Below are 22,903 nucleotides of genomic sequence, written 5' to 3'. Positions count from 1 at the left end.
CTTCCCAATGCGGAGGTGGCTGCGCCCAGGCGCACTCTGAATGTGCCTGCGTTCTCCACCTCCTGCTCACAAACAGCTTGCGGAGCGCTTTCAGGCAAGCTCCGGACGATTTACAACCGGAGCGGGGACGGCCTCGGTGCCTTTGATGCCTCAGTGGGGCCCTGGGCTCATTCATCACCAGCCTGGGAACCCCGGAAAAGGCCTTAGTGCTACCGGCCAGGGCCTGGAGCCCACAGGGACCGCGATGGGCAGCAGGGGGCGCCCGCTGCCTCCAGGTCACCATCTGCCCTGGGTGCACAGCCTCCAACCACCCAGCTGCTGCCACCAGGTGCTGGCGCCCCGCCTACCCACTCTTCTGCCCGCTTACAGAAACTTCAAAAATCACAGTATTCAGAGACAAGTGTCAGAGACCGGCTGCTCCATTTCTGTTCTTTCTTTTGTTCTGCTTGTGTGCTTGGCTTTGCCATGATTGGGATGGAAAAGGGCTTAAGCAAAGGAGGAGTTGGTGATGCAGGCTCAGGGTTTCTCAGCACTAACCTGCCCACCTGAACGTGGGATGCACAGACTGAGCTCCTGAAGGGAAGACTTGCACCCCAGGGCCTCAGAGGAAGGGGCTCTCTTATTGTCTCTCCTCACATGTTGGCTTTCATAGCATGGCTGGGAATTACCCTCCCTCATAAGCCCAGAGGAGAGACTTGAGCATTGTTTAGAATTAGCTTCAGTAATAAATGCAGTTAGTCCAGTTACTGACTTAGTGTTGGCCTTCAGGGCTAATTTGAAGAGAAGATCAAGAGCAAGACTCTGTATGGACTTGCCTGGATGGTCTAGGGCATTCAAAATGTGATTTCACCAGCTAATTTGGAACACAGTCTGCAAACTGTTCTTCCACCTCAGGGGACTCAGGACCACAGGAAAGCAGAATATGCAATGAATAGAATCCATTGAAGGGAGGAAACAGGGGAGGCTCAGGAGGACACAGGCATTGGTATCCAGAGTTCTTATTCCTTACCGGAAACCCCTACCTACCTCTCTGGGCAGGGGAACAAAGAAGAAAAGAGGAGGGTCTAGGTGGGTGGGGCATGAAAAGAGGAATTTCCCAAGATGTTCTGAGACCACCCAAGTGCTGGCATAGATTTAGATTTTTAAGGAAAGTGTAAGTGTGACTCTACAAATCATCTTTACTCCATCTCTAGGGCCCAGACTTCCCTTAACTGAAGTTGGGTTCTATTTATGTATGAAGTAGGGTAGAAGACAAAAACCTAACTACCCATGGCAACCATTTCTATTCATCTAAGAGACTCTGAGGTGCAGGAATGCTTTGGTTGGGGTAGGAACCTATCATATGGTCTGGGCCTGTGACTGAGTTTAACAAGGTCTCAGCAGGAAGCAGATGGCGAAATAGGAGAATTCTAGGAGGCTTAGTACAGGGGTTGTTACCAAGGTACACAGAGGGGCATGTGAACTGGAGGGATGGTGCAATGCCTCCACATCCTTACCACCCTAGACCCAGAGAAGTCAGTCTGGGGAGCAGTTCCTGAAACCAGAACCCAGACATGGAGAGTGCTGTATGCAGACAGCTGCCTTTTAGGAACTGAACCCTTCAGAAGGCAGAGGGATGCACTCAGCGGACAGACAGAGAGCCAGGGCACTGTACTGACTTCATGCTCTCCCTCTTTCCAGGCTCCCAGTTGGTCAACAGAAGATGGAAGGCAAGGAAACCAGTTGGTCAACCTCCTGCCACACAGGAGTGGAGACTGGATCTGAATGAGCAGGTCAGACAAGTATTCAGACCAGAAAAGAACTGTTTTGATATCAAGGTCACACTGACTCTCTAGCAGCATGCTGGGTATACCAACTGAGAGAATAGGGAAATATTCATTAGCATAATAAAGGAATTTATATTTCTATTGCTTACCCGAGATAATCTTTGTCTAGAGTCACTTGTCATTTGCATGACCATACTTATATATTGGCTCTGTGTCCAAAGTCACCGGGAGCGAACTGTTAAAACTTGTCAAAGACAAACTGAAGAGATTGTCCCCATGGTGACATCTGAAACAGAGACTCACTCTGGCCAGACTTTGTCTAGATGCAGGGTGCTCCCTCTGCAAGGGTCACTGCTTGGGATGTCCTGAGAATGGCCCTCTTCAGACTCCCATGAAGCTAGTGACTTGCTGGTATGGAGATAAAGCTAACCCAGGGAATTACTAATCTTGTGGGTTTTTTTTTTTTTTTTCTTTTTGACAAAGTAGCTAGTAGAAAAACAATACTGTCCTCAAAAAGGCATATTGACCCAGAATCACAAGGGACTTTATTTTTAAATAATTGTGAATAGATTGTGAGACAAAGAACAAATCAAACTATACAAAATAACTCATCTTCCACTTGTATCTGCATTTTCCCCTTTGTTTATATGCAACTAAGTGGTGTAAGGTAAATTAGATGCTTTGTTTTGTTTTACATAGTACTTGGTTTGATTTATTTAAATTACTAGTAGTACATTTCTCTGGGAGTTCCTAGTTACTAATCCTTAGTCTCCAGCATCTATTATAGCTGCTAACTAACAGCACCGTCTTACCACTGGTGGCAATAAATAAAGAAAAGGCACAGTCCAGAGAGGGTCTAACAAGTCCCTCTGGTACTTTCTACCAACAGAGCAAAATAAAAAATAACTCAACAGAGTTGGAAAGTGGAGAAGGGAAATAACAAATAGGAAAGGAAGTGAAAGAGAGGGAAGGAACAGGAACGATGAAAAAATCCCTATGAAGAAAATCAGACAGTACAAATGTGCTTATTGTTATGGGCCATTTCCCCAAATGCCCATGATTCTTTGCTTCCTCCTGAGAACATGGCAGAGTAGCCAAAGGATCAAGGACCACCCAAGAGGCAAAAATGCTAAGCCTGAGTTTCAAAATGTGAATACCTGAAGGTGAGCTTTCTGCACGTAGCAGGGTTGTCATTAATGTCTTCCACAACGAAGGTTATCTGGATGCGGTTCTCCTGGCCCCCGAAGGGTCTGTCCCTCACCATTACTTCCAGAGAAATGGCGGGATTCTGTCTTAATTCACCTGCATCTCGGTCCATCCTCTGGGCCACATGTATTGTGCCAGTAACTGAGAAGGCAAGGATTAGAACATGACCCTTTGAAGAAGCAAAGGTGTATGGGGACTTGGAGAACATTGGAAAAGACCATCTTAATATGAGGACTGACTTAAACAGAGAAGATTCGCTATTCATTTTTAAATAAAACTTATATAAGTCCCCGTATTAGATATTTATTGGAGTATCTGGCCTGGTCCTTCTAGAATTTTTCAGGTTGGGCCCCAGGTTGCAATCCTTTCCCACAGCAGACTCCAGTTTGACCCAGTGGGTTCTCTTATTGAATAATTTGTATCTGAGAGACATACCTTGGGGAATCTGTCAAGTTAACAGTAGAGCTACAGGTAAAAGCCAGAACTCTTGCTGCTGAGGCCTCTGGAGCAGAACTGACTCACACTTTCCTAAGCCCTGTGCCCTGCTTAGTCAACTCCTTTTTCTGAAATACCCAGTATCTATCTATCTCTATCTCTCTCTCTCTCTCTCTCTCTCTCTCTCTCTCTCTCTCTCTCTCTCTCTCTCTCTCTCTTTCCTTTTAACTGGGGATTTATTACTGAGCTGCATCCCAGTTCTTTAATTTTTTTATTTTGAGGCAGGGTCTTGCTAAATTGCTAAAGGTCTCACTGAGTTGTTGAGGCTGCTCTCAAAGTTAACCATCCTCTTTCCTCAGTTGCCAGAGTCACTGGGATCACAAGTGTGCACCACCATATCCCGGCTCCCAGGATCGTTTTTTTTTTTTTTTTTCCTTGTGCTTAGTTTGGTTTGCCTTAGTTTCTGTGACTTGCAACCAGAGTTTTAACAAATATGCTCAAAAACAAAACAAAACCTGAAAGTGTGCTTGTTAAAAGTTCAATTTTGCAATACTAAATACTAAAGAGAACAGAATTCTTAACCATGGCTGTCCATCTCTACACTGTCGGTCGAGTGAGGTCTTCAATTCCAGGGCAGTGGGAGTGTTCAGAGGTTCAGCCTAATTATTACCTGTCCACCTTGGGACTAGGTATACTTTGCCCTAAAGTATATGCATTGTATGTGGTCAACAATACATTGTTTTTCTGTGATTGTTCAAGGCTGGTCTCCACAAAATCATTATGTAAAGTGAAATACTTTTGAATAATGTGGTCTGGACTTGTGGGGGTGATACAATTCTCTAGTGACTAAGAGGGCCGGCTCTAGAGTCAGCTAGCTTGGACTGGTATTCGGTTTCACAACCTATTGGTAGTAAGACCTTCGACAAGTCATGTCACCTGTGTGAATTTCTCCTAAGCCTCAGTTTCCTCTTCTGTAAAGTGTGAATTATGATAGTTTATTGGGTTTATGTTGAGTATTGGGGGGCGGAATGCATGTAGATAACTCAGTATACTGCCTAATATATATGAAGTCTCCAGAAAACACAGCCTTTACAGAAAGGAGAAACTCTCTTTCTCTGCACTGAGACACTCAGATTGGAAAAAAACTCCCAGCAGTCCAGCAGATTGATCAAGAGAGACACTATTAAATATGTCACCACTGACCGCATGTAGCTATGAAGCATTTGATGTAAGACTGGTCCTCACTGAGATATACTTTAAGTATAAAATACACAACAAACTTTTAAGATGTGGTACCAAAGAAAATAACACAAATTATCTCATTAATAGCTTCTAAATATTGATTACATGTTGAAATGATTGTACTGTGGATCTACTGAATTAAATAAAATGTATATTTAAAATTAATTTCACTTTCTTTCTTTTACTTCTTTAAAAATGTGACTACTAGGGACCTTGAAATTACATATTTGATTTCATTCTATTTCAGTGCTGTAAAGATCCTCTCTTCCTAAGACTTCAGGGTACTTCCGGGTAGATAACCCATCTATCCTCACATACAAACCTTTCTCAAAGGTGCTGGAGCTTAGGGCACACTACCTCACAATACAGCAACTTGGCATCTGAGAAAACAGCAGGAGCCTGAAGGCCTTTCTGACCCTCTCCTGCCTTTCCCTAAAGTAGGTCCTCAGAAGTGACCATAATAGCTGGGTACAGTGGTGCATGCCTGTAATCCCAGCTGCTAGGGAGGATGATGCAGGAGGATCATGAGTTCCAAGCCAGTCTCAGCAACTTAGCAAGGCCCTAAGCAACTCAGTGAAACTCTCTCTCTAAATAAAATATGAAAAAGTACTGGGGATGTTGCTCAGTGGTTAAGCACCCTTGGATTCAATTCCAGGTACCAAAAAGAAGAAAAAAACAAAAACAAAAAACTGAAACAGTCATAAGACCTTCATTCCATAGATTCTCTATCCACACTCAGAGAAAAGAAGCATCCTTATGCTGGAAGACACAGACAGGTGAAAAAGGATCTGAACCCAGGCCTTGCTCACACCCCTCTGGTTTATTGTTAGATCTACACATTTTGCCCTCTTGCCCTAACTTAGAACTGTCCACTTCTTCATGAAACTTTGCATACAGATACAGTTTTCCCTGTATCTTTAAGTCTACATTTCTGAAGGTTCCTGCATTATATAAACTCACATTAAATAAATGCGTATGCCCTTTTTCCTTGGTAATCTGCCTTGAATAAATATAGACAGATTATCGGGGTTTCAATCATGAACCTACTGATGGGTCAGAAAAGGAATCTCCTTACACCTACTAAGGTGAAGGGTGACGTAATCATCAACACTAGGGCCTGTTTGGTTTCCACAACTCCTGTGTCAGCTGTTTTTAAGACCTCTATTCCTTGGTCACTAAGAATGACCCTAGACAGAAAGGCATGCCCCACACCAGAACACAGAGAAAATATTGTAAGAAAATCCACATGACTGAATTATAGGATGCCCTTAGGGATGGTTGTTTGTGACTCACACTGGTTTATCAAAAAGTAGTTGCTAACAGTAGTAATGCTATAGAGAAGGTGGCCGGAAAAGCCTTCGTCATCAGGATCCTCCGCTGTAATATTGGCCACGATGGTTCCTAGACTCAGTTCCTCCGGGATTGAGTACACTCTTGTGGGGCTGGAACAGAAATACAACAGACACAGCTAATCTTCAGGGGCATGGGAGGGTGCTGTCTGGGCGGTGGGTATTTTGGTTCATGCTAAATATAGCACCACGCTGTTGAAGTCGCATCAAGGAGCTTGGAAGGAGAACACAGTGCTGAAAGGAGGGGTGACTGGCTTTTGTATTTCCAAAGATCACATCCCTGCGGATGCAAAGAAAGTGCCACACTGTTATTGCAACAATTTACACAGGCCACAGTCTCTGACTCTGCACACGCCTCCCTGATGCCATTTCAGATCAGCCTTGGCATTAACATCTTTTAAAATAGAGACACTCGGCCTATCCAGCCCTCCTCTCTCCTTCTCCCAATTTTTTTGTGCAGAAGTTGTCTGGATTCTTTTAAAAATCCATCTGGACACAGCGTCTAGTACTGCTGGTTTCCTTCCTAGTGCCTGATTCCCACCCTGTGGATACCACCAGAAGCTGGAAAACTGTAAGGCTTCTGTGTTCTAGCCCTTTTGCTCACTTTTTTCTTCCTTGTTTTTCTTTCTTTCTTTCTTTCTTTCTTTCTTTTTTTTTTTTTTTTTTTTTTTTTTTTTTCCTTTTTTGCCTGAGGATGTAGAATTTACACCTAGCACCTTTCCGAGTTGCATTAATCATGAGGTCACCTCTCTGAACTGAGAAGTAAGTCCCCCTGGCAGGAGACAAGTTCAGAGCACTGCTCTCCAAGGGTCACTTCTTACAAGATAACCCCAAATCACCAATTTACCCACCTTCCTCAGACCTAAGACACAGAGGTTGGAAGTTTTAACTCTACAACAGAGGTAAACTGAGTAGTTTTGAATGCGGGAAGTTCCTTTGCTGGGGCAAAACATTTCAGTGGGGCAAATGGTCACCTCTAATTTCCCAGTGTCCTAAGCTGGCGTTTCCCCACCTAGGCTCTTCTTTAGGAAGGGCACACTTTAACCTCAGATCTAAGTGACCGAATTCATGTCCAGGGGCTCAGAATGTTTCTGCAGACCTGCCTCACCATTTCTGTCAAGGGGGTAGAGCCAGAGGAAGGAGACACAAGGGAACAGAGCAGGCAGAGTAAGGCTGGAGCCAGGCACTCACCCAGTCCTTCCCCACCAGGGGCCTCCCTGGGTTCTGGGTCTCCACCCTCATCAGTGAGGGGCCTCCTGTGGGTGGCCCCCATTCCTGGGGAGGAGTACTCTCATTCAGTCCAAGAGGTCATCCATGGTCTGGGCTTCCGTTCCCAGTGTCCCCTAAGCAGACCCATCGGTCTTCTCACTTACCTGCCACACCCCTTCTCCCCTTCTCAGGAGCGACTGTGCCACTGACAACAGTTGGGTCCAGAAATAGGCAAAATGGGGGGTGGGGGCGTGCTGAGGAGGTTGGGATGGTGGTGGTGGTGCAGGAAACAAAACCAGAGCCAGAGGACAGAAGCAGTCACCCTACCTCCTGTGGCCACCTGAGCCCTTTGTCCATTCAGTGAGAACACCGTTTTTCACCTGGGATGCTTCCTCTTTTGTCACTGAGTGGTTCTGTCAATTTCCACCAAAGGGGTCACTAAGATACCTTGCTACCTAGACTTGCCTTGCTTTCCAGGTCACTCCCAGGACCAGCAGAGCCAGGGCCAAGGGGGAGTACATTAGAAATGCAGATTCCAGGCCCATCCACCACAAACTGCTGAAGGACTATCAGAATGTTCACAGAATGTCCAGGGGGTATGCATACACTTTCCAGTTTGAGAAGGACCACTATTATTGGTGTTGCTAGAGGTGATCGCCACAGGGCCCCCGCCTGTCCTTGGACACAGAAAGGACAGCTTGGGAGGAAAACTCCCTTCCTTCTGCCCTTCCTTCTAGGCAGTGGTTCTAACTGGGGGCAGTTCTAGCTGGACACATTTTGGGTTGTCACAATTTGGTGAGAGAGCTGCACATAATGTCTAGAGGGTAGACACCAGATTCTGTGAAATAGTATACTGTTCACAGGACAGGCCTGCCATAAAGAGGTATATGGCCAGTGGCACACTGTTTAAATTCCACTAGGAAGGTTCCTTTGGTCCATGCTGGGAGAGCAGGCCCCGGGAAGGGGCTGGTTAGGCTACAAATGAAGGTTCCTCAGGTCAAACAGACTCTCCTTGGCTGCCCTGATAGTCAGTTTGAAAGAAGACAAAATCTTTGATCTATTTGATTTTGGGATCCAAGATCCAGGTCTATTCAAAATATCATTCAACATCAAGGTCTGTGCAAGGTCTATGCAAGATCTACACAAAGCAGACTGGGTAAAGCTCTGGTACCAATTAAATTCTCATACCCTTTTCCCCTTACTCCTGATCACCAGAGCCTGGACAAGGGCTAGGTGGTGCCTGCAGTCACATCAACAGGAAAGGGTAGGAATTCTGGGTGACAAGAGATGGCTTCATTCCTATGAGTCAGTACTCATTAAGTGTTCATGACATGGCCAGGCACCAGATAAAAGAAGATCCAGAGTAAATATGAAAGAAATGGGCAGGGGGTGAGAGGGGGGAAGACGTACCTGCTGACACCTAAAATAAAGTGCTCTGCAAAAATAGCAAGCACTGTGCATCTGTAAAGAGTAAATATGTCAAGTACTTTTTATAATAAAGTGCTCAGCTTTAATAATGACAGACTTCTGGAGTGCACATCATGAGTCCACAAAGCATTCAGAAGACATTTGTCACCATCCAGGGATGAAAACGGTGAGACATTTTCAACAACAGAAACAGTACTTGCTTTCGATGCAATTAATAAATTGCAGGTGCTCAACCAATAGGGAAGGTAGAAGGGCTGTTTCTACATTTTAAGTCTCTGTGTCGCACTCAAACTCAGTGCACTTGGGTCAGTTGGAAGATTTAGTTTTATTAATCCTGAATTAAATAATTTATGGTTAGTACTAGTGCTAATATGGGGGAAGAAGAAAATCAGGAGTTCAAGGGAATCCTCTAAGCTCCTGGGTCAGCACCTAGTCTTATGCCAAGCAGATCCTTTGACATTGAAGATGGCTGAGGGATGAGGTTGATTGTAATTGAACATCTTGGGCAGAGTTGGGCAGCGATCTGGTCCAGATCCCTTTTTAAGAGGGCAGGCTGCTACAGACCTGCCTTTGCCACCCTCCACTGAACACTGAAATAAATGGGACTAGTTAAAGAAAATTACAGAGTCACACAGGTAACACTTTCCCACCCAGGGACTGAAACTAATAGGTTCATCTCTCAAACCAAATGCAAGAACCAGGGAGATTCAGGCTGACTGCTTGGTGCCCCCAAACCAGCCAAGGTCAATTTCTCCCCCTGCTAAGGCCAAGTGCTGCATTTTAGAAGGCAGTACAAATCAGATGATTTATAAACTCTGCCCCTGGGAAGAATTTATTTTCCCTTTTGAAACCCTATTAATCTGCTCCTCCATCTCAGACTGGACATGTGGGGAGGCATCAAATAACACATCAGCTCCTGCCCCACAGCCTTCACCTTCCTCTGGGGGTCACTGAGGAATTCACAGAACTGTGTTGGCCAGTATCTTAACCTGAGGCCCAGCTAGGATGTCACAACTACTTACACACTGCCTGGTCTGTGCTTCTGGAACAACCCGTCAGTGGAAGTGCACTGTGCTCTCCTGAGCCTAACCTGGCAACAGGCGCTGATGCAAAGTATTACATGGGCATTTGTCTGCTGCGGCTGTCTCTGTGTTGACACCCATACACTGGGCTGCAGACAGTGGTTAACACCCAGAAGGTTCACAATGGTGGTGTGTTTAAAGTGGCACCAGTTTAGCCTGGAAATGGGGTGGCCTCAACACCTCGCAATCTTAGAATATTTTTACAAGCATTCTACCGACCTTTTTAAATAAACTTTTATTTAATTTTATTTTTAATTGACAAATCCTAATTGTATCCTAATCACTTTTTGTTGGTAGAGTATCCTGTGCTTAATTTATTCTCAGCCATTCATGCCATGAATCCCCAGGCAGGTGATTTTGCTATTTTCCTTGCAGTTGGCTTCTGTACCCATCTCAGGTACTGGGGCAGGCAGAATCTCTATAATTAAAAAAGTCAGATTCAAAATCCCATCTTCCCCTCCTGCATTCCCAACTGCCACAGGCTAGGCTTGTGGCTTTGGGCCTGGGATGGAGCCAGACCCACTGCCACAGGATGCCCTGCTGGAAGCTCTTACCTGCCCTACCTCTGCTGCAGACACAGCCAGATGTCTTTCTGGATTGACGGGGGCAGGAAGAAACTCACAGTGCCCTAAGGAGACAGACTTCTTACTGAGGACACCCCCTAAGAGTGGGCTTTATGGAATCCTGACTGATGATATGTACTCCAGGATTCTCCTATTATTATCATGAAATACTTATTGTACAAGTTATTTGCCTTATATTGATCTTCTACATGTGCACAGTGACAAGCCTAACTAAAGTCATTGTGCCCAGCCCCCACTCCTCTCTACCATGTCCACAATCCCATGGTGCAAGTGAGTGTGGGGTACTGGAGGCACAGGGAGCCGTGGTGGAGAATGGAAGTCCAGATGCCCAGATAAAAGACACTGAAGATCTTGTTCCTCTCGTCTCTCCTCCAGGCCAGAGCAAAGGGCATCCCTCTGTCTTGTCATAAATGTGTCTGAGGAGACTTGAAAGTCAGTGCCTGTTGCCTGGGGAACCCTGCATGCCCTCAGGCTTACCTGGTAAAGCGAGGGATCTCATCATTGATGTTCACAATGGTCAGCCGGAGCATCGTGGAGGCTTCGAGACCGCCACTATCCCTCACTTCCACGATGAGGTGGCAACTGTCGGGGAAACATTCCAAGTGAGAGCCAAGCTCTGCTGACACTACCTCACAGAGGGGTGGAAGAGAATGGAATGGGGCTTACGTTACCGCAGACCATTAGACCTATTATGCTCGCCTTCTCTACCCAGCCCTGAAAGCTCACTCTCCGATTTCTCCTTCTGTAGTTGTTCTTCACAGCTACCACCTCCCAGGATGGCCTGCTCAAGCCAGCCAAATTGTACCCTCTGTCTCCTGATTCTTCACACTGTCCCTGCCAAGTGTCTATCCTGCTTGAAAGGAGCCAGGCTCCCATGGCATAAGTGACTATCTTAGTTCTCATGACAGGTGCAGGGTCAGGAGCCTTACCTGGCTCACCCAGAACCTGTGCCTATCATCCCAAAGCCTGGCCTCTCCTCTGAGCCTGCTCCTTCCATCCTATGGTCTCCTGCTTGCCAGCCCCTTCCCGGACAATGGCCTCTCAAATGACACTGGACTCTGAGCATTCTTCCTGATATGTGGACTCCCATGCTGCCATTCCTACTATGTAGAGAGGATGGTTCTGGACAGGAAGGACACCTTCAGGCAATCCCCTCCTCTGCTGTTCCCTGTTCCCCCTTGGGTTCAATGTTCACTGAACTCAGTGAGGTAGCAGCCACACAGGGCCCCAGCTGCCCTCAGGTCACACGTGGCTGCTTTCTCACTTTTCCTTTGCCCCTCAGATAAACGGTACTTGAAGGAAGGTCATTGACATGGCTACCAGTTTTTTGTTGTTGTTGTTGTTGTTGTTGTTGTTGTGGTACTGGGGATGGCTACCTGTTTTGTCCTGCTTCAAAGTCCAATTCTGTTGTGGAGAAGACGGTGCCATTAGCAGACATTCCAAAATTATTTGAGGAAGAAATCAGGAAATACTAAAAAACAAGGGGAAAAGTAGAATTAAATCAGCACATGGATACACCTTTCCCCAGAAGCATTTGTTTGGTTCCCATTTTATATTCTTGGCCCTCGGAGCATTGTTGATGAGTCAGGATGAGCCCAAATAGACAGTTCTTGGACTTGGCTGCTGAACATAAGAGCTTCCATGGGCTGGGGATATAGCTCAGTTGGTAGAGTGCTTGCCTTGCAAGCACAACGCCCTGGGTTCCATCCCCAGCACCGCAAAAAAAAAAAAAAAAAAAAGAGCTTCCAGATTTGCTGGCCTGAGCCTCTGGCTCTGACTGACCACACCCGGAGTTGCTGGCCATTGGAAACTGCTCCAGCTCCCGCAAGTATACCAAGGGCCCTAGCTGCTGGGTCCTGTCTCCTTATCCCTGTCACTGTCTTCTCACTTCTGCTTCCAGACAATGTCTGGCTTTGAGTCTATCTTGACGTTAACCAGCTAAGTACATCTACCATATATGAAATAACTGGACTATGCCAAAGTAAATAAGATCTTCTCTCCACCCCTAAAAGAGCTGATAATATAAAAGGGTGCAAAAATGTATTCAAGTGGCAGTCATTGACATGATGGTGGGGACACGGAAAAGACAAGTGTGACCTGAGAATGAAATTGAGCAGGGCTTCAAGTCCAGATTGGAACCTGGGTTGGGGATGTAGAAAAACTATTTTTAAATCTCATCCTGGTAGGTGGCCACTGGTAAAGTCCTTGTCACATCTGTAGGTAGTGAGAACCTTTGTCAACCATGACCCCCAGAGTTCAATCAGCTCTCCTAACGATTCCCTGCCCAGAACCCTTTGGTCTAATGAAACACGTGGCTCGTATGCACAGCCCACAAGGGCCATCCCACAGGAAGACCATGGCTGTGCTACCCCTGGATGCTCATCTAGATTGCTTCCTTGCCCAGACAATGGAGTCAAGGAAAGAGGGAAAGAACTTGGATCAGAAGAGCTGAGTCCAAATTCTGGTTGTTGCCACAATATCTAGGACAAGTCCTTTCCTTACTTATAACTTAAGGACAATACCACCAATTGGTCCTTTGTGTTATTGGCAGGATTAAATGAGGTTGCAACTGTAAAATATGAAGGGCTGCAGCAACATTTGAGACTTACATGTTTATATCCATTTGTTCCAAAGGGCTTTAAGGTTAGAAGGGTTCATTAATTCCTGCTAGGATGAGAGATGATCTATCCTCAAGGCCTTAGATCTCTGGAACAGATAATCAGTGGAGGTTTTGTAACCGGAGCCATAGCCCCTGAAGTCTAGAATCAAAGGAAATACTGGCCAAGGTTTCCAACCCAACGATTTTCTGTGTGATTGCTGCTGAGCTCCCAGTATGAGAAGAGAGAACACAGAAAATAGATTAAAAGTCTCCTTTGGGGCCAGAATAAGGCTTTTAAACCATCTTTTAAAAGTATTTACTTTCTGTTTATTATTTAATAATCTCTTTGTAGTTTTAATGAATGTGCTTTTTATACAAAAATTGGAAAAGATGGAGAAGTATTAAAAAGAAACTAAGTATAAAGTCACCTATAAAATCTCAGCATTTTGATGAATAATCTTCTGTTCTTTTCTGTGCAAACATTAAACCCTCCAAAATTTTGAGATGATGTTCTAATCAAAATGGTAATATCTTTCTCTTTGCACTGATGTATCAAGCATTTCCTCCTATGCCCGACTCTTATTTTATAACTTAATGATGGCACAGCATTGTCCTCTAAGGGTTTATTTTACTAAGTCTTTCTAGCTGATCATTTAGGTGTTTCCTGCCTGTTTTTATGAGGGAACATTTGGGCAATATCAAGGGGAACCCATTTCCCCAAACCCTCAGATTGTATAAACCCCTTGGCAGCACTCTGATGCAGGGTATTTAAATCCCAAGGTCCCCACCAACTGACCAATTGTCTCTCTGGGCAGTTATTCCTGAGTCTGCAACTGTCCACATGCAGAACATTTCTGTGTCTTTGAGCTGAGTCTTCTCTGCAGAGAATCCTCACATATTCACAAATCAGAGGACCAAGCTCAATGTGATAGAAGGACAAAGCTTTAGAGACCATTTACTGTAGGAGGCCATTTATTATATGCCCCTGAATCAGAATGTCTTTCCACATGTACTTGGCATGCTCTAGGAAATGGGTTGGTCCCAAGCAGTAGGATACAGTCTTGGGATACAGAGATGATAGGCCCTAACCTCCAAAATCTATGGTCAACTGAGGGAATAGAGTAGATGTGGGAGAGGGACTCCAAGTTGAATAAATACAGAATATGATGGGAAAAGAGGAAAAGTTCTCAGACTTGTCTGAAATTTGAGTAGCAAATTGGAGTAGTAAGATAAATTCAGTGATTCTGGAGCCAGACTTCCTGGATTGAATCCTAGTTCCACCACTTTCCAGCTCGGTGAGTTTGTACAAAGAGTAATGGTAATAGGGCCTACCCTATGGGGGTAGCCCACAACTAACATTAACTACTGCTGTCCCAGGTGAGCTGAAGTTCTCTGAAGAAGCTGCCTCTGCATTGAAGAGTTTGAAGACTGACGTCATTGTACTAGGACTTCGTGAGAAATGGAACGTTGCAGGTCAGGAGCCAGAGGCCAAAGTTATCTTGGACTACCTTTAGTTCCTTCTTTTTTTTTTTTTTTTTGGTACTGGAGATTGAACCCAGCCACATCCTCAGCCCTTTTTCATTTTTTCTCTTGAGACAGGGTCCCATTAAGTTGCTTATGGTCTCACTAAATTGCTGAGGCTAGCCTCAAACTTGCTATCCTCCTGCCTTAGCTTCCTGAGTCGATGGGATTCCAGGCATGTGCCACAACACCCAGCCTTTAGTCCTTTTTAATAGCCATTCACCATCAACCTTGTATCTGAGTTAGCATCCTTGTGACTACTTGATAAAGCTCCTGGGATATAAGTTTGGTAGACCTCTGGCCTCCACCAACCCTAAAGCCAAGAATGCCATCACATCTGAATCCTGTAAAAGATTTTCCCACCTTGTTAAAGACAACATCTGAATCTTATGAAAGATTTCCCTGCCTCTTTGTAGTCCCCAGCTTGGTGACCCCACCTACTTTCTTTTGTGATTATAAGTTCAGTAACTTCTTCTGCAGAAGAACCATACATATCATTCTGGCTAGGTTGAATCTATGTTCCGAAGTTGAATCAATGTTCCTGGTCCAAAGGTACTCGTATATGACTCAAATAAATTATTTTCTTATTTTCTCAAAGCAGAGTTATTTTCTGTTGACACTCATCATAATGTAAACTCTTGGGCTGGGGATGTAACTTAGAGGTAAAACCCTCAAGAGCCTCCTATGTTTGATCCCCAGACAGCGGTGGGGGTGGGGTGGTGGCAGGGGGACACAAAAGACCCTGAGTGAAAGGGCTTCCTTGTTCATTGTACTCACAGCTATATTCCCTGTATGATGGGAGCTGGCACATAACAGTTACTTAGTAAGTATTTACTAAGTGTTAAATGTTGGGGTTTTCTTCTGTAGGAGACCAACATTCCTCCACCACTCTTAAAATAACAATGAAAAACCATCCTGCCAAACACCACATAAAAATCTATTTGAATACGGTAATGCTAGATTTGGCTATGAAATCTCTTCCAGTTCAGCCTACAATCTTAACAACTTACGTGGAAAGGAGAGAGGAAAAAGCAGAAAAGAAACAGCAACAGGTAGAAAGGGTTATAGAGAAGCATAGAACCGGGGACGAGAGAATATTCTTCTTAATTTCTGTTAAGAGGCGGATTCCTGGAATCTTGATTTTTTTTCTCCTTTTTTGTATGAGTGCCAGGCTAATTTCTTTTCTCCCTGAACCTTCACGCTTTGTTCGTGGGAATGGCAGTTTTGTACTTAGAAAGGAGATAATATCCATAGACTAAAAATATTGTGTCATGTGGCCATTTGCCAGCAACTCAGTAAGGCTTTCTGTAAAACCTGGCATTCTCTCCCCCTTTTTAAAGGCTTGTTTAATCAAAGCTGCTCCCTTGATATTCATTCTTGGAAAACAGAAATTAAATAGAATGAAAAGCAAACGCAGCCCCTCTCTGCCCCAGTACTGACTAAGAAAAGTCCTGAGTAATCAGATCAATTCAGTTAACAAATGCTTGTCAGACAAGCTTTCTGGTCTCCCCGCTGGGACTATTCCTTTCCCACCTCCCAGGTTCCTTTATTTGCAGTCCCTCTGCAGCTAGTGATTGCTCTCAGACACAAAAGCTTCTGTTTAGAAGACCGGGAGCCCATCCTTTCTGCACTGTTCTCTCTTCAGTGTGCCTTTGGTGTGGGGAGAGAGGAAGGTGAGAGGGAGTTGGCCCAGTTTCCTGAAATGTCAGCTCCCTGGGGGGCAGGCCACCTCCAGGCTCCCCCACTGCAGTTGAAGTCACAAGCCAGTGATTCAACCTGTGCCAGGTTTACAGCACTGTCAGTTGCTTTGGGGGCCAGTAGTGCAAACAAATAAGAAATGAGCCTCCTGTCTTCCAGAGAACAGACTTCTACTTCCAGGCTGCCTTAGGCCACATTTCCAGTGGGAAGGAAGGATCTGCTCAGTCCATGGCCCCAAACACACCCCAGAGGGTCGACAACACCTGGCTTAATCTTCCAGCCGGTCTGTGGCAAATTACAAAATATGATGCCACAATCCTGGCACATTTCTCAGTTTAAGCTGAATATTTTGCAAAACCCTCAACTCCTCTCTTTCTTTTCTCCTATTCTACCCTCATCCCTGCTCAGAGGTGGCACGTGGGGGAGGAGAGAGGGAAGGAAGCCTTGGAGGAAGAAAAACGACCATTAAAAAACTCCCTGCTGCCAGCCCTTAGCCAGGCTCCTGCCTGTGTTGTGTTGTTCTAAGGGTGAGCTTGGTGGGTTGTAAAGATGTACTTGTTTTTAAGGAATGTTTTTAAGAGAAACCTTGGCAAAAGGAGAATGCTTTTAATATGTGATCCTTTACTGATAAAGCTGCAGACCCTTACCCCTCATATTGTCATTCCTTTGCCTTAGGCAGCTGGTCCTGTGCTACATGATTCAGGCTTCCCTGGTGTCAAGGACAGTAAGTGCATCCATCTTAGAGTGTCCCTCCCAAAGTAGGCGCAGTTGGCAGTGCCATGTTTTTGGAATGTGAATTGTCTAACGCCACTGCTTTTTCCTTTTATGAGCATTTAACAAGAACCTCGAGTAGAATGTCTTTTGCCTAAGACTTTTGGTTGTGACTCCAGACTTCGCAGGCAGACGCCTGAGGAGCTGAATGAGTGGGGTGTGTGGGTGTGTGTGGTGGGGGTGCTGTCACTCATGAAAGAAAGGGGTGGGACACCAATGGCAGAACTGCCAGAAGAGGTTAAAAAGGGATGAGTGGGAGTTCAGTCAGGAGACCTCGGTTCTCTCTGCAGTTACCTGGCCCAGGCAAAAGCTCAGGTTCCTCCCTTTTCTGGAAATATGGGGCTGTTTCATGGACTAAAAAATCCTGTCCAGCCAGGACTAGGTTTAGCATATGGCGATCACAGGAAGACCAAAAGGCGTAACTGGCTGTCACTTCTCAGAGACAGAAGCAAGATGGAAGTGGAGAGTCGGAATGACTTCCTCTGCTGCCCTCCCAGTAGCCCAGCTAATAGCAAGGTTATTGCTCTTTTAATTTAATCCTTTGTCTGCCTTGGTGAAGACAAAGCACACTTCATTTTATGCAAAAGTCCTTCTTTAATGGAAGGGCCAAGAGAAAGCCCCTTAATGGAGGGACTGCTGCACTAGATCACTTTGCCTCCAGCTGCGAAACCGATTAACATCCTCAGAGTCTCCAAGGAGGCTCTTCACGCAGGCAGTCAGTCACGGGGCCATTTCCAAGGAGGGTGGGGGAGTGTGAGAGTCGGGTGGGTGGGAGGGGACGGGTCTCAAGGAGCCTCCTTCAGGAGGTAGAGAAGGAGTTGGGCAGGGTACCCCAGAAGAAATGCCAGGAAATGTGATTATTCATACACGGATCGTCCTTCTCTATATTCTGAGCCCTGTGCTACCTGCAATCTCATGATCACACACAGAGGGGCAACGAATGACAGGCCTAAGCTTGTGTGTCCTGTACGAGCCACTAGCCTCATGAGCATGTGACCACTGAGCAGTTGAAAGTGGCTACTCTGAATGGAGAGGGACCATAAGTGTAGTACACGTCCCAGGTTGTAAGACGGTGTGGAAAAGCATGTAAAATATCTCATTAATCATTTTACATTGAGTTAAATAAGCTATATGATAATTAATGTCACCCATTTTCTTGTACTTTTATTGTAGCTACTAGAATATTTAAAAGTCCACATGCACACTCATTTCTGGCTCACATTCTAGCTCAATGGAACAGTGCTGGTCCCCAGTGAATATTGTACAGGCTTTTCAAATTTCTTTTAAAAGGAGGGAGCGGATACCTGTGGTTTCTGGACACATCCCTGTTTCACATTATCTATGACACAATTTCACTTCATTAAGCTGGATAAGGGTGTTAAGAGTTGTATTTTAAAGGAGTTGGGGTTTCAGGATGAATTCAAGTGCTGTTTTTAAAATGTATCCTTCATTCTCTATATGCTGCCACCAGCAAGGGGACTGGTGGAGCCCACCAGGTAAGATGACAGGCACGAACTAAGCCGTAGATGCTTCCGGCACATGCTTTGGTGTTTTATTAAAGCCTGTTCTTACTTGCTCAGGTCAGTGGTTCTAAACTGTAGTGTATGTCAGAATCACCAGGAAGTTTGCGTTCTAACTCAGCATTCACCTGCAGAGTCTAGAAATCTGTATTTTTAAAAAGCAGCCTAAGTAGGTTTGCATACCCAACACACTAAGAAATACTCATAAACCAGTGTTCCCAGCTTTTCTGATCAGAGGAGTCTCCAGGGGTATTTGGCAACTATGCAAATCCCAGACTCAACCCAGACCCACAAAATCCAAAACCCCAAGACAGGGACTCAGGAAATCTGGGAAACAGTGTATTAAAGTAGAGGTTATCAATCCTTGTAAGGCAGGATTATAGAGTCAAAGTGTAAACTGGTGTCAGAAAAGCACTACATGCTTTATGATAGGGACAATGGTAAAAAGACCTCCCCCAATTGCATACGTTGTTCAAAATAAATCAAAAGAAAACTCGAGACTGATAAAAGCAAATCTGACCACTACTCCTTGACTGGAAGTAACTCAGGACCCTGATTTCAGTGTATTTCTATGTTAAAAGAAAAGCCTGGGGTAGGGGTGGGGAACCTAAAACCATTTTAGATATATTTTTGGCACAGGTGCATAAGAGCTTGCAATGTCATGAATATTGCTTCACAACTGTATAAACGTTGCTCACCCTTTGACTTTCTGGTCACTCTAAGGAGTGATCACTTTGCTGCCTGACTTCTCTACCTATATTTCTTGCTATATGCAATAAATTAATGCAATAAACAAATTTTTTCTAACCAATTTTGTGTTATCCATGTTTTATTTCTATGGGGCATGAGTTAAGGGGCCCACTGGGCTGGTGATCCTACTATGCATTATATCACCAGGGGCTTTATGTTCCTGATGCCCACACTATACCCCAAGTCAATCACATCAGACTTTCCCAGGTTGCAGGGGACCCAGACATCTGTGTGTGTTTAAAGTTTCCTGGTAGTGACAATTTATGGCCAACGTTGAGAAGCACAGGTTTGGTCAATAGCAAATTAACCCATCTCCTTTCTACTTCTACCGAGCAAATTATGTCATTTAGTACCGCCAAGTGCCCAGAGTAAAATGTCTGAGAACAAAGACCATAATGTGTTACTTCCTGAACTGTTACTACTTTTCTCTAGTCTAAGAAGTTTCCTTCCAGATTGTGTCGCCGCTCCTGCAGGCTGGCTGTCAACTTGGTGTGCAGCTGTTAGTTCCAGCACAGGTGTTAAACACTTCATTAGTGCAACTCTGAGGCCCCTCTCCAGACGACCCCCGACCTCGCTGCAGGAGCCACCTTGCCACTACCAGCTCCAGGCCCCACAGCTGCTCTCAGAAACCTTTTGCCAGTCACATTTTTAAAGGGAGCAATACCACTGCAGTTGCCTCCCACCTATGCAACTTCCCCTCATCCGGAAGGGTAACAACCTACCTGTGGGGTGTTCCCACAGGGGCCGGGACCTTATGCTGCCTGCATAATTTGGAGCTATATTAAATGGAGATTTAAAAATAAATATTTGTCTTCACAACTGGGATTGCATCCACCTGCCCCCTCCTTGCCACTGGATCTTGTACTAACTTCACAGTAGTTATACTGAATTATAACTATTTGGTATATGCATGCGTCAGGGCTCAGAACACAATACCCCAAAATATGGCATCTTGGCAATTGAGAAACCGGTACAAGCAGGAAGGTCACTGTGATCTCTCTGCTTGCCTCTGAAGCAAGGTCATAAAGGAATTCTCTGGCTTACCTGAAGTAGGGATCCAGAGGGATCCTGCATGATCTCAGAGGTCAAGAGGAATCTGAACAAACAGCCCTTACTAACGTCTCCCTAATTTATTACCATTAGGTCATACCCCCTCACTCTGACTCCTTGCTTCCTTCTTTCTTCTTCCTGCATGGAATTCAGAGATAAAACCTGGAGATGCAGCAGCCATCTTATAATCAGGAGGTGAGAAAAAGAAGACCAAGTTAACAAACATGCTCTGGATGGAAGAGCAGAAAAACCAGGCTCCTGATGGCCGCAGTTGCACCAGCCCTGGGCTGCCTGCCTGCCTGCTCTAGGCTTCTTATTATGAGAGTGAATGCAAACAACAAAAAAGAGCCCCATTTCCCACTATCGTCAAGTTTTCTCTTATTTGCAGACAAATGTATTCTTACCTGGCATGACCAGCATGTCATTGTCATAGTATGTCATTAAAGCATCTAATATTGCTTTTAGCACATGGCAGAGCTCCCATTCAGTGTTTGCATATTCATTCACTTATCTATGCAAATGTTGACATGAATGAATCTTGAATAAGTGAATGAATTAATGGAGGAGACTTTTTTTTTTTTTGGACCTAAGGATCATCTTCAAATAAAAACAGATTATCCCCTAACTTTAAGCTATGTCTTATAATCTTTTAACAGCTTTGTTTCAGATCCTCTGAACTGTATTATATTGGTCCTGGAATTTGTTCCCAACAGACATTTTTTGTAGTACTGGGAATTGAACTCACTGAGCCACATCCCCAGACCCCCTTTTTAAAAAAAAAAATTATTTAAAGACAGGGTCTCTCTAAGTTGCTTAGGACCTTCCTAAACTGCTGAGGCTGGCTTTGAACTTGTGATACTTCTGCCTCAGCCTCTGGAGCCGCTGGGATTACAGATATGTGCCATTGCACCCAACTGGAGTTTATTCCCAAGGCTCACTTCCTCCTGCTAGAAAAAGTGGTCCAGCTGAAGCTACAAATCATGCAGCAAACAGTGGAAGCAGTTTCCTGGTGTTACCAATTCCCTGAGAGTCATATTTCAAGTATGCTCTTCTCTGCAAGGCCAGGTTGCCAGGAGTATATGGGCTACGCAAAGATTGGTCAGGTGGAATTAGCTCGGTTTTTTTCTCTCTGACTTGAGTTACCTGGCTGCTGTGTATGCACAGGGCATGTTAGTGGGCAGAGTTAAGAACTGAGGCGCTGACCCAGGAACAAGCTAAGAGTCTTCACCTGAGCATTAGGGGAGCCCTGCTGGTAGTTCCATAGAGTAACTGATTGAAAAAAGAGAGGAGAGACATCTGCCATCTCAGACTGAACTGTAAGGCAGATCTTCAGGCCCAGTCTCCTACTCCACACCCAAGAATTCCTGGTACTCTTAAGAAAAAAAATCTGGGCCTGGGGATATAGCTCAGTCAGTAGAGTGCTTGCCTTGTAAGCACAAGGCCCTGGGTTCAATCCCCAGCACCCCAAAAAAAAAAAAAAAAAAAAAAAAAAAAAAAAAAAAAAAAATTCTAATTTGGTTCCAAGCAGTTTGGCTTCCTCTCTTGAAAAAGGTTATGCTAATGCCTGGCTTTGGGGTATATATATTTATGCTTACTTTTAAAATAGTATAGGTAGATTTTTAACAGCTTAGATTTTTAAAATATATAGAGCAGTTTTGACATGTCAGGCACTGCTAAATGGCTTTACATGCATTATCTAACACACCCAATTCTCCTTCTGTGGTAGGTGCTATTATTTTCCTTGTGTTACACATGAAGAAACTGAAGCTCAGAGAGGTTAATCACTTGTCCAAGATCACACAGAGCCCTGAATCCAGGCTGGGGTATTTGTTTCCAGAGCCCCTTACCCATTCCAACCATTCCTGTACTCTGTGATTTGGAAGTGGACAGCATATTCCCCTGACTGCCATGCCCTGACCCTCCTTGCCCTGCCAAGGCTCAGGACACCAGGCTCCTGGCCAAAACCCATGGATATAAGAGCCTCTTCGGTTTGACAAGGAGACTTACACTGAGGGGAATGTTTCGCCTTGTATCTTCTGGATCGAAGGCCTCGACCTGATAAATAAATCCAGGTCTTTCTCTTTCTGCTATGTAGAGGTCTATACCTGTGCCGGTGTCCAAAGTGAAAGAAGAAACATTTTATTAGATAAAGCAAATGGGGGACTCCAACACCAGGACAGCCACATTATGTCAAAGGGAACCAGGTATGTTGGCATCATGGGACAGAGGGCAGCAACAGAACACGCCATGGGGAAGAACACTGGCCAGCATGCATGTGCAGATCCATCTATAGGAGCTGACAACATGCTGTGGTGTCACGTCTTCACTGATTTCCTCCTGAGAGGTGACTAGGTGCTATTTGCAGAGCAGTCGGGAAGAACCACAGGTAGGAGCCTCCAGCATGAGGCTGCTCCAGGTTCCGGATCCACCATAATGTGCAAATTGTTCCTCAGCTGTACTAAGTGACCTGTGGAGTGCACTTGGCATCTCAGCAGAGATAAGCGTCACAATGAGGGGCCTTCAGTGGGTCCGAGAAGAGGTGGGGGGTACAGAGGCTCAGGGAAGAGGCCAAGTAGCTTATTTTGTTTGCCTCAGAGATCGTCTTGGCTATGGGGTTCGAGGCAACATTGCCTGGCCCTGCCCTGAGGGGCCCGACGCCCCTGCTCTTACTGAGAAGTGACTGCTATTATTAA

The 22,903-nt window shown here is 45.1% G+C and overlaps 1 protein-coding gene across 1 annotated transcript in view; it reads right to left on the bottom strand.

The window, feature by feature from the left end:
* Positions 1-22,903, bottom strand: part of Cdhr3 (cadherin related family member 3) — a 67,641-nt gene that overhangs the window by 27,662 nt on the left and 17,076 nt on the right. The window contains exons 4-8 of the mRNA XM_047559923.1: positions 22,218-22,315; positions 11,678-11,772; positions 10,779-10,883; positions 5,943-6,091; positions 2,924-3,113 (exon numbers count right to left, since the gene is read on the bottom strand). Of these exons, the coding sequence (XP_047415879.1) occupies positions 2,924-3,113; positions 5,943-6,091; positions 10,779-10,883; positions 11,678-11,772; positions 22,218-22,315 (637 nt within the window). The remainder of the gene's footprint in view (positions 1-2,923; positions 3,114-5,942; positions 6,092-10,778; positions 10,884-11,677; positions 11,773-22,217; positions 22,316-22,903) is intronic.

Source organism: Sciurus carolinensis, chromosome 8 (assembly GCF_902686445.1).
Source record: "Sciurus carolinensis chromosome 8, mSciCar1.2, whole genome shotgun sequence".
NCBI classification, from domain to species: Eukaryota; Metazoa; Chordata; class Mammalia; order Rodentia; family Sciuridae; genus Sciurus; species Sciurus carolinensis.
Note: the sequence above shows the minus strand (reverse complement) of the source record. Positions and strands in the feature narration are given on the sequence as shown.